The 12,210-nt window shown below is 38.3% G+C and overlaps 1 protein-coding gene across 1 annotated transcript; it reads right to left on the minus strand.

The window, feature by feature from the left end:
* Positions 1-292: 292 nt before the first annotated feature.
* On the minus strand, positions 293-11,994 carry EIF2A (eukaryotic translation initiation factor 2A). Its single transcript, XM_035334271.1, has 13 exons — positions 11,635-11,994; positions 11,114-11,188; positions 10,757-10,875; positions 9,450-9,549; positions 8,979-9,061; positions 8,235-8,308; positions 7,946-8,090; positions 6,923-7,039; positions 4,165-4,736; positions 3,316-3,432; positions 2,572-2,700; positions 1,449-1,514; positions 293-410 (listed from the first exon to the last, which is right to left on the minus strand). Exons 1-13 carry the CDS (start codon positions 11,730-11,732, stop codon positions 345-347), a joined length of 1,761 nt encoding a protein of 586 aa, XP_035190162.1. The 5' UTR covers positions 11,733-11,994; the 3' UTR covers positions 293-344.
* Between the last annotated feature and the right edge of the window lie 216 nt (positions 11,995-12,210).

Genomic DNA, 12,210 nt, shown 5'->3' on the forward strand with positions numbered 1-12,210 from the left:
TGTCTTTTTAAATATAATAAAGCTATCAAGTAGGTAAACCTCATTGCCTTCCCTCCTCATACCCAACAGAAGGCTTCTGATTTTTATTTTTTTTGATACACTTTACGAACATGAGCACGTTTCTGGTTTGAACAGCAACAGAACTGGCTGTTGTGATATTACTTGTTTACAATTTCACATATGCACAAATCTTTAAGAAAGCTTTTAAAAAGGCAAGTGTGCAGGAAATCTGTAAACTTCTGCATCATCAGTCATTTTCTGAAACTTTTTATTATGTCCATGTAAATGTATGTTAGATTTTCCATGAAGTTTTTATTAACAGCACATTGGAGTTCCATGAAGTTTTAGAGACCCAGTTCTAAGTCTTCCAGTTCCTGAAGAAGAGCAGTTTCTTTCTGAATCTTCTCCAACTAGAACAAAAAAGCACAAGATAACACAGATGGAGCTTACTATATGGGAAATCAAAAAAGCTGTATTTATGAAGGTAAAACTAAGTTACACATAACTCCACTCTGCAGCAGAATGAGAGATTAAAATAAACCTGAAAGTCACTGGAAACTGGGTTAGATGCTGAAATAGACAAAGAAACAAACACTGTCACATCCTGCCTGGACAGCCTCACTGCAACTGCCCATCTGCTGGAAGGTGTCACGTAGCCAGGAGAGTGGCAGACAGGAGAGGCTGCCACAACACACTTCGTCATCTGAGCATTTACACTGCAGCGTGTTCTTCAGTAATGCACTCAGTCTGAGACGAACCCAAGCACTGTGGCTGCTGTGTTTTTCATTTTCTTGCCATCTCTGCCCCAATCTCATGTTGCCCTTCATTCCCATTGTCCTGCCACAATCTAACGTCTCCAAAACATGACACAATCCTTGCCATATGAAACTAATGGCCATCACTACTAGGCAACTTCTGAGTTAGCCAGTAAAGCTGGAAGTATACCAACAAATGCACGCCTGGTGCCTTATCCCATGGTATCATCCCTTACGCCTACAGTATGCAGTTCAAAGAAAGCCTGACTCCATGCTTGATCCAAGGGGTACTGCAGGCTGAAGCGATCCCACGTTAAGTGCACGGGGATATCAGAGGGGGGGGGGGCAGCACAGGAGAGTTCTCACACTTGTACATTGGCGCTATTTGGTCACTGTTAGTACTCATTTCCCCATAACACACTGGAGTGGTGGTAATAGCACATGGCCGCATGATGAATCAAATGGATCATCTGATGGGGGTACAGCAACAGAGGTGGGGACACCAAGTAAACAAACATCAGGTTTGCTCTCCATGCATTTTGTAGAATGCTTGCTGCTAGGAACTGTCTGATTTTGAAATGGAAAGGATGCATCACATCAAAATCTTACAAAATGTAAGCATAATCATCACAAAGCAACACACACCAAACACGGGTAAAAATCCAACTCAAGCTACCCAAATCTTAACAGTACCTGATTCTTCTCTAGCTGTTTGCCAGCAGCTGCTTGTTCTTTAAGTTGCTCAATTGCCTTTAGTTTCTGTGAAAATAAACATATAGGTGAATCAAGAACAGAAAAAACAGTCTTAAAAGTTCCTGCACTTGCAATTGCTAGATTTACCAGGAGGCAGTTCTCAATGTGGAAGGGACACTTCCTGTAAGCATCTCCAGATGCTCAATCCAGAATTCCCCACCAATAATTTTTTTTTTTTCTTTTTTTAAAACAAGAACGAGACAACCTAGAGAACAGGAATCCTGAAACCAGAACACCATGCATCATCTGACTGAAGGGCCAAATCCATTTCAGAAGTGGCTCCTACAGCATCACTATCCATCTTCACCACATATTTTCCTTTGAGGCCCAGGACATAACAGAGGACCGTGAATAGCAGGAGGTGGCCAAAAGGAAAAAAAGCCCTGACGGATTTTGCAGGAATGGGAAAGATTCTCTAGCCTTAAATAAGCAAATTCCATCCTAGAATTATTTAAATCCAAGGACTTATGAGATTGGCAGTAAGCTTTGCACTCATACCACTTAGAGGTTAGGAAGAAACTCAAGCCACGTGTCACTGCTCCCTTCTCAGATTCAAGATTTAACAATGTTCAAAAGCTCTCTCCCTCAAAAACACAAAAACAAAACAAAGATTAGGGGAAGTAGATTTGTCTTGCATGTTCCCAGATCATCTTGGGCTGGTGAAAGCAAACCAAGAGCAAGAAACTCCCACAGCTGCCTTTATAAGCATAAAGGTATTTAAGGTATATTTAAGGTATACTCGGTTGTGAGGATTCAAAATCCTCAGTTGCGAGGATCTTGTTGCACATTAAACAGTATTCGTAATTGCAGGCTGGAATGCATTTCCATGCACCTTTCAGTGGCTTCTACGCTGTCTAGACTGAGAAGATCTGTAGGAGTCTTAGCAAGTGATGACTTCTACTATTTTACAAAATGAAAAAGCCAAGGAAGTTGGTTTACAAATCCAGGAAACTTCCATCTAAGTAAACAGTATCCTGTTGAGCTCAGGTCACCTTACAATCAGACTAGACCTTAAAAAACATCTCTTAGAGAAATCTGTTGTTCGTTTGAGAAATCTCCTTGCCTTTTTTAAGTTCTTTATCTTCTTGTCAATTTCAGGATCTCCTGATGTCACAGCAGGCACAGCACTCCGTGGTGTGCTCTGAGATGCTGAGGACTGTGTAGATTCCTGATTGCTATCAGCTTTGGCCTCCTGTAAGCAGATTTAAAAAATAATAAATAAATCACATTATCTACAGGAAATACCTTAGATTACAGCAGGCCTGAAAAATCTTTTTCATCATTTGAATTGCTCCATTTTATATTTCTTCCTCCTCTGATTTGCTCATATTCTCTAAAATTTGTATGTGACTTGCTATGCTATATTGTATTATGTATTTTATAGATAATGGCTTTTCTTGGAATGTCACTCATGTTGTTTCTTCTTTAATTTCTACTTCATGAAAACAGCAACCATATATAGCACGGGAAAACACCGGTAAGGATGACATGACAGACATTTACACAAATATTTTGTAAAGGAGACTGGTGGGTCATCATCTCTTCAAGACAAAGAAAAGGCTCAAATACAGTGTAATAAATCCAGAAACCTAAGCTCTTATTTTAAAAAATTATTACTTCAGAAGTCTGTAAAATTTGGAGTGCTAATACCAAAAGCTGATTTTTATCTGCTTAGGTGAAGAATAGCAAATAAATGAAACAGAAGAACAAGCTCTCTTTGGTCTACCCTGGTAACACACCTCAGCCCTGACTGACCATTGTGAAAATTAGTTTAACGTTATCCTGGAAAGAATTACTTTTGCAGTACCTGTTTAGCAGCTTTCTTTGCTTCATGTTTCTTTTGATTTTTGAGAGCTGTTTTAGAGAGTGGCTTTTCACTGCTTCCTGACTGTGGTTTCATGTTCTGAGGTGGCTCATCCTCATGCTGCAGGATATGCAAAATTACGTTTTAAAACCTCTATTCCATGTTGGTACAAAAACCAAAACAAAAAACAAAATACTTCAAAATTTACTTAAGACAACACCATACACAAAGCTGAACTGTGATGCAAAAAAAGTACATGCCCTTTCTCCTTCAGCTAGTGGAAGGCTAGTGGTGAAAAGGAGTTAAAACTTCTCCATTCTCAAGATTTCCCTTTTAGGTGGTAGTGTCTTATATTTCCTGAATATTTTACATATGTCCAGCAAAACCATCATGTTTTATGGAGGTAGCAGAGGAGTGGAAATCAAACAGGAATAGAACAGCTTGGCATTTTGCTTTTGCTGTGAACTTTTTAATCAAGCTCCCTTTGACAAGAAAGAAAAAATGGGTCACTGGGTTGCTGTATAGTTGTTGTTTTGGTTAGTGGAAAGAGGAAATTCTTTAGCCCCCCCCTCCAGCTCCTCAATTAACAGATAATGCCATGTCATATGACAAAGAACAGTGTTTGGACGGAAGAAAATTCTGTTCCTAGCACAAATTCTTGCAAACAGTGAGCAAATAATTGGTCAAAGTGGACTGTTAAGGAAACCTCTCAAGAAAAATGTAATACTCCTGTCACTCTGGTTACTCTTCTAGTGTCCCTTATAAAAATATACACATACTTGAGACCAAGCTTCAAAGACAGGCAAAACAATGAAACAGATCGATTTAGTGCATATATAGCCATCTACTTACAAGCTTGGAACTTGTCACAGGTTTGTTTCTCAAGGCCGGAGGTCTGTATGCCTGGGCAGGTTTTGGCTCAGCGCTTGGCAATTCACTTGGAACTGCTTGGTACTTCACTGCTTTCACTGGGAATACTCCATCTAAAAATGGCTGCCAGAAAACTTGCCACATTTCTTCATTTGATGGAACTTCATAGCTGTGTAAAAGAGAGCCAGTGTAGTGCCATATCTTGTAGCCATTACTGACTCGTAGCCTGGGAGCACAGGTAGCTGTTACAATGTGCTCCCCATCAGGGCACCAAGCGAAGTATGTGGAATCCGAGGCTACTGGTTTGGAAACGAGTTTGTAGTTTTTAACGTCCCACACTTCCATCTGTCCCCTGAGATTTCCAAATCCTGCTAGTACTAGGATGTGTCCATGGGGGCTGTAGTAAGCAGCATTGCGAGGACCAGTTCCAAAATCAAACACAGGGTCACATTTCAGATTAAAAACTGTTGCTTTGGCAGGCATAAAACCATACACAGCACAAAACTCGACAGAATTGGGGTTCCAAACAACATCATAAATAGGACCATTTTTAGCTAAAGGAAAAGGAAAACATGCAGCCATTGTTATGAGATTATACTATTTCACTTGCACCAAAAAGATACCAATGATTCTTAATTCCATGCTTTGCTAAAATCCTATAATCTAATTATTGACTGAAAATGAATTCTGCTAAGAATTACAGTAGAAACAAACAATAGTCTCATAATTCTAGTTAAGGTTTGCAACAATAACTGCAGCCATTCCAAATTACCTCTCTGGGGTCAGCATCAACACTTTAAACATATGTTTTCATGTAAAAAAAAAAAAAATCCTTTATCATTCTTGAATAATGAGGAAAAAAGATATCTCAGGACCATCTCAAACTGTCCCACTAGAAATCTGTAAAAACAGGAATTTTATACCAGCTGGATACTAGTTCCTCTTCTACTCTATAGCATAGCTCAGCTTCGTAAAGCTAAAAATGTTGATTTACGTTACCTTTGCATTGTGCTTGTGCATGGTATTTTTTAAGATAGATTTTGAAGTGGGAGAGGACAAAACATGGCTTCACACGTACTGACTAAAACTTGATATTATAGGAAGCTATTCTGGGGGCTAGAACATTAGGAGATACTGAAAAAATGGTGGATTAGTGATCTCAACTCACGTAAGATACAGAAGGCTGAATAAGACCTATAGGTCATTATAACATTTCATAATCTGATTACCTTTACGTACGTTTCAGGTTCACGTGCCAAGTGCATTAATGATAATTCTTAACCTCGAACACTGACTCAAAATATCCAACTGAATTGAACCGATTGTTGTTATTCTAAATCCTCAGTATCTTCGGGAACCTCAGTATCTTTCAGCTGTGCAATCACACCACATGCTTTCCCTCTTAAAACTTTTTAGATAATGTAACCCAAATGCAATTGCAGAGATAGAGGTCTGAAATAAAATTATGTTTCCACAAGTTTCATGACAGTAAGCAGCTGGAGAGATTATGGCAGCTTTATATTTGGATTTCAGCAGCTAAGGCAAAGGCTGTAGCACGTATTAGTCAAAACTGAACCCCCCCCAATGCTTCTGTGAAAAAAAGCTTCAAAACTGGACCTCAACAGCAACCAGATGATACAAATCATAAAATCATTCAGGTTGGAAAAGACCTCTAAGATCCATAGGAAATGAGGCAGCACTCGCTCCAAGTGCTCAGTATTTGCTTTCCTTAGGAAAGAAAAAAAAGGTTTACCCTTTATCCCCCTTGAAAATGAATAGCTAAATTAAATTAGAATTAGTGACAGATCTCTTGTTAAACGAAGATGCATTTGAAGTAAGTAACTTCAAAGGTCAAAGAAGGTTTTCATAAGCATGGAATTTAAAAACTAGCGTTCTTAATGCAGTAAACTGTCCCCAGAGAGATTCTAGATGCTGAATTAGAACTGATTATTTTTCCTTCCAGTCAAGTTAGCAACAAAGAGAAATGGGGCATAGCACTTGCAACCCCAAGTTTTGGTATAGAAGGAAAGCTGGAGATGTTACCCTGATAAACACTAGTATTGAAGTGAATATAGTTACAGTCTCTCTTACAAAGTCACTTAGGTATTACTTGTTTACATCATCACATCCCCAGTGGTTTGAAATCTTCACAACAAACCAGCTTCTTTATAATCCCAAACAAGACAAGTATTTAACATAACAGCAAAAACTTAAGATAATGGAAAAAATACTACCCAGAGGAAATTTATGGAGACTTTCAGTACGAACAAGACACTGAAAATGAGTGCTTGCTCCTTCCAGATGGACATTACTGACAGTATCAATCGCATGCCTAACATTGCATGCAGGATCGTTCCATTTGGTAAAATACTTTCCTGCCTATTTCAGATCCTCAAACATTAAGCTGGCTCCGTTGTCCAGGTCCTTCCTCAAAAAGAAAACACAGTTCCCTTCCTGTGCACTCTCACAAGTAGATTATTTGTATATTTTAACTGAAAGTGTGTGCTCTGTGCTACTGCCATTAAGACGAGTGTATCAAAGACAACAATTTAGCTACTGAAAACATACTGCAGGTTAAAAGAACACTTAAAATAATATTGCTTTTTAAAGAATGTTTTTGTAAAGAGTACTTCATTACACTGACAACAAACACCATCGGACATTAAGGAAAAGCTGGTGAAGCAGCAATTCCCACTACTGAGAGCTCTAATACAGTGAAAAATTCCCAAGAGCGACTTACGTAGTTGTACGACCGCACTTTCTCCATTTGTTGCAATGTAGTGCAGAGTTTGCTCTCCATAGTATGAAGCACCTGTTTTATCAACTTCTGTACTAGCTATGACTAGTACAGCTGTGGCTAATAGAATAGACAGAGTTATTTCAATGCAATTACTAAAAATAACAAGCTTTTTCACTAGCTACCATGCACAAAGAGACATTAACTTGATAATGAACTTTACAATTAGTTGCACGCATACTGGTGCTATTACCATTCTATTCTTAGTTGAACTTTTCATAAACCCAAACAAAACAAGTACTTTTCTTTCTCAAATTAAGAGTATGAGCCAAGGCTATTCATTTACTATTGGATTATAAGAAAGTGAACAAACTTTTGCAGCCATAAAAAGATGTTCAGTAACAGCAACTGTCTAATGCTTTTCATGTAAGGCAAAAAACAAGCATCCCGATCATTCCTTGAATAAAATGTATCATCAACAGCTGTTGTACATACATCTATTTTATGCAATCACACAGAAAGCACACGTGGGCTATGTAATACCTTCCCTGTATTCCAAACAATGTGAGTTGAACTAAAAAACTTTTTTTTTTTTTTTTAAACTATTATTCAGGTTGTTGCTCACAAACAGCAAAGCACGCAGAGGATTGTGCAAGTCATCTCAATTATGATGACATCTGTTTATACAATTTTACAGAACAGTTTACACTCTGAGATAATCTCACATTTACAGCTTAAATATGTTACCACAGAACACAATTAAATTTGAATTCGCTATTCAATTGCAAAATTTTCCAACACGTAAAATACTCTGGGTTATGATATAAAAAAATCATGGAAGTCACCATGGGAAAACTATGAGTACTTCAAGGTATTGAGAATTATAACCTTAACATTGCATTAGCACTAATGGCTATCTTTGGTATTTATCTGCATATGCAAATAAAATGTAAAACCCACATAGAAAACAAAGTAATTAAATGACAAATGGACGGAATGTCAGGTTTAAATATAGAGCTGCTATACCTTTTTTGTTCCATAGCATTGTCACCTTGTCAGCTTTAAAGAAACTTTTATTGGCTAGTGCAGACTGAGGGCCACCAAAGTTGGGATACTGATAGAGTCTAACAAACGACGGTGCACCTTTACTGCCTGGAACATACACAGCGACCTAAAACAAAGTCATGAGATTTTATTGCAGACTATATTCTTGGTAGCACATAGTCTCGGTCTATTTACTACTCATACACTGTACTAAAATTGCAGTATTCTTTTTTAAGAAAATAAAAAAAAGTTGGAAAAACATCAAAAGTACCTTGGTTGGCTGTGCTCCTGGAGATAAGACAAAATCATTAACCTTTTGCAAATGCAGTTTATTTGCAATAGTGTCTGCAAAAAAGAAGTCACAGATGTGATGACATTAATGACAAAACGTCAGCCTGGATTACTCAGCTATACCTTCTCATGAGTCTGTATCATGGATAACAAAGAGAAGTATATATAACAATAAAGGATTTATTCCACTAGGCAAACAAACTTTAACTTCTCATTTCAGTAAACTAGAGGTCTGACTAGACCTCTTTTCTTTACTGACGTCTCCCTCTGCTGAATCCAAATATTCCACCAATAGTAGTAAACTTCTTTGAGGAAAAAAATACCTGTAGCTTCACAGCCTCAGTTTTGCCATCAATATTAGTTTTCTAATGAGCCATTTTCAAATAGTTCATCGACAAAAAACACACAACACAAAGAAGTAATCATTGAGAATGTTCTCTACTGAGAATTTCTTCTGAATTTCCTACTCCCTATTTCCTGAATTTCATTAAACGTAAAAATACAAAAACAAGCCTTTTTATCTGAAAATGTGTTTCATAGTAGGTATTAAAAAAATAAAAAAGAAAACATAATTAAAATGCAGTATTTTTGATTTTCCAGAATTAAATAGAACGCAGACAATATTTCAAATAAAAAACAAGCAACAGAAGAAATGGGAGGAAAAAGCGGAAAGTAAAAAAAACAGATGCCTACATAGAAACATCTTATAGAAACATTTGCTTACTGAAGTTGTTGTTTTCAAAGAAGTGCAATTCATTGTTTACATTCCTGGCACAAATGCTTTCATCTTCTGCCCAGCAGGGACACCTACATTTAAAGAAAAAAACAGAAACAAAGAGCAATGCTCATCTTTAGCAGTCTAGCATTTTGTCCTCCTATTTTACATCTAAGTAAGCTCAATCACAATATATTTCAGATGGACAAGTGACACTTGCCATCTGAAAAAATATACAATTTACCTTGTAAAAAATATACAACTGGACTTACGATTATCACCTGCCCAGCTTTCTTTCTGATGCCAAATGATAGGGGATCTACACTAAGAAATACACAGCTCTGGAAGAAGTACTAACAAGCACAGTTACTTACTTTCAGCTAGTAGCAGGAAACATTTTGAAAGCCAACACCACACCAAAAGCTCCACTTACCTGTATGAGATCTTTGCAAACATTAAGCACCCGGAAAAGTTACTTACCAGTTCTGTATCTTTTTCTGGATGAAAGACTTCAAACACTTCCCAGTTTTAACATCATAAAGTTGTAGGTTGGGCACCCCTGCTGTGCCATCTTTAGCAGCTGCAACAAAAACATGTATTAAAGTGGTGATCTCTTGGGATTAAATCTGCTTCACCACGATGACATTCCACCTCATGATGCTACAAGCATCTATACATGGATAAACTTCTTACAGGAAGCATCCCACTAACAGACTAAGGCCTAGGTTATTAATTGCTTTACTTATTAACGTAAGTCTTCTTGCAGTCTATCAGCAAGCAGAAAGAACTAACATTTGGAAGCATAGGGTTTCTACTCCCATTGCAAGACTATGGCTACCAACCCTAGGACAGCTTTTTAAATGCATGTTTGTGTTGGGTTTTGTTTCTTAGTTTTTAAATCAAAATCAAATATGCCCTCTTGGCAAAAAATTGAAGGTATATTCTCCACTATTACGCTGTGTTCTCACAAGAATCCAACACATTTTTTCCAACACATTAATAGTCACAGCTGTATCTATAAGCCATATAAAACAGCTCTGCCTGTTTTAAACTTTTTTTAACTCATTCCAGATATTACTTTTATTAATTCCAGATATTACAGCTACAACCTGCCTGTTTCCACCAATGATTAAAAAGCCACCTCCTAACAGTTCTCTAACAGTCCATAGCTGACATCAGTTCTGCCACTAGTACCATCTCACCTTATCCTACAGCCTGTCCCAGACCACTTCCCACAAGCCTAGCTCATGGCCAGCTCCTCCTATCACAAGAAGCATTTACACACTTAATTCGGTAAGACCGAGAATATCTAAACTAGGAACATCAACTCCAGACAGAGGCAGAGGAGAGAATAAAGCCCTCTGGACAAAGGAGAACACTTCTGTTAGCTGTGCCCAGCAGAGGACATGACTCCTGAGACAGCTTATGATTTTCTTTGTCTATACACAAACTGCTTGAATGGCGTGTTATTGAAACATACTCTGCACTAAGATCAGTTAGCATTTTTTGGAAACATGCAATTTACTTAACAGACCAATAGTTGGTACATGCACTGATTGACTTACTGTTGGCAAGAAATGGTCAATACCAGATGCTTTCAGAAGATGCTGTCCCTCCCTCCTTCCTCCACTATATATGCGATTAACCACATGCTTTTTCTGTATACTTTCCACGCTGCTTTTAGGCAGTGAACATGCTACAGTGGCAAATCAGGTAAAAGGAAGTCTGGAAACCAAACTGAAATATGCACGTACCCTGCGTACTTCTACAGCGGGTAAAATACTCACTTGTATAGGCCTGCCATGTTGCTAGAACATTATTCTTTGGTGAGAATTCAAGGCAAACTACTTTTGGAAGATCAAAGGAACGCAGTAATTCAGCACTGGTGACATTAAAAATATTTACTCTGGAACCAAAAAAATGATTATCATCAATAAAACATGCTTACAACAGTTAATTAACTGCCAAGGTAACTTTTCATGCATTTGACTCTTCTAGATCAATTTTAGATTTCACTGCACTTAAAGCACGTCCAAATGCTTTCATTAATAGCAATAGCCTTCACACACATAAGGTAAATGTAACATAATTGACTCAATTTACTTTTTACAAATTAAATGATTAGTATCATAAAAGGAACCAACTTTTCTCCATTGCACCAGGCAAAGAGGGAACCGTCCTTGCTAAATGTAACAGCTTTGCAATTTTTTCCAGAGTCCCTAGAGAAATAAGAAATGCACATTAGTATCAAAACGCGCTGCATAAGGTATTAAAAAAAAAAAAAAAAAAAAGTTAAAGAAACTCAAGTTTCTTCCTGTACTCCTTTGTAACAGAAAAAATGTGATCTACTCTGCGACTGGAGAGTTGGAGTAGGTGATCTCTGAAGATCCCTTCCAATTCAACTATTCTAACTGTTCAGTGATTACTATCTGGGGAATTAGATGTCAGGCAAGGGTAAAGACTTCCAAGCCACTGAAGCTTACTGAACAATAAGATAAAAACACTTTTTCATACATTTTTCAATTTTAGTCTGCATTTACTTCTCAGAAGAAAATCTGAAAAACAGAAATCAGTCCAGATTTGGACTCAATGACCTTTGTGGGTCCCTTCCAACTTAGGGCATTTCTTCTGTACAAAAGGTCACAAACTGTTGGAATATCAGTACCTTTGAAATGCCGTACTCTCTGTGAAAGCAGGCGGCCCATTCACCATGTAAAGCCCTTCAGATCCTCTCACTGGAAAAGTAAACAGAAATATACTCATTTCAACTTCAGAAAACTGCCCAAAGAAAAACCTTAATCTAATTTGTGACCACGGAAACCCGTAAGTACTTTTTCCCTCTTCTTCTTGCAGTTTAGAGTTAGCAAAAATGAAGGTTGTAAAGGGACATTCGGAATATCAGATGCTGACCTGGCTTCATCCAAGGTAGCTGCAGGATTAAAAAAATAACAGGGACCAGACCAAAGTCAGATGCCCGCAGCGCGACTGGTGCCAGAGCAAAGAAGGGAACAGACGCTCAGTGCCGGGGCAGGGGGAAGCAAACCCGGGTGTGTCGGATGGAGTCAGAGGCAGGAGCCCCATACACACTGCTGGGGCTGTGCAGGGACGGAGTTCCACAGCCTCTGTGGGCAGCCGGTGCCCGCGCACTGTCTCGCAGCAGTCACTTTTCTCACGTTTCAGCACAACTCCCTGTGTTCCAGTTGGAGCTCACTGCCCATGGTCCTGCCAGTGGGTACCCCAG

This window comes from Oxyura jamaicensis, chromosome 9 (genome assembly GCF_011077185.1).
Source record: "Oxyura jamaicensis isolate SHBP4307 breed ruddy duck chromosome 9, BPBGC_Ojam_1.0, whole genome shotgun sequence".
In the NCBI taxonomy this organism is placed as follows: Eukaryota; Metazoa; Chordata; class Aves; order Anseriformes; family Anatidae; genus Oxyura; species Oxyura jamaicensis.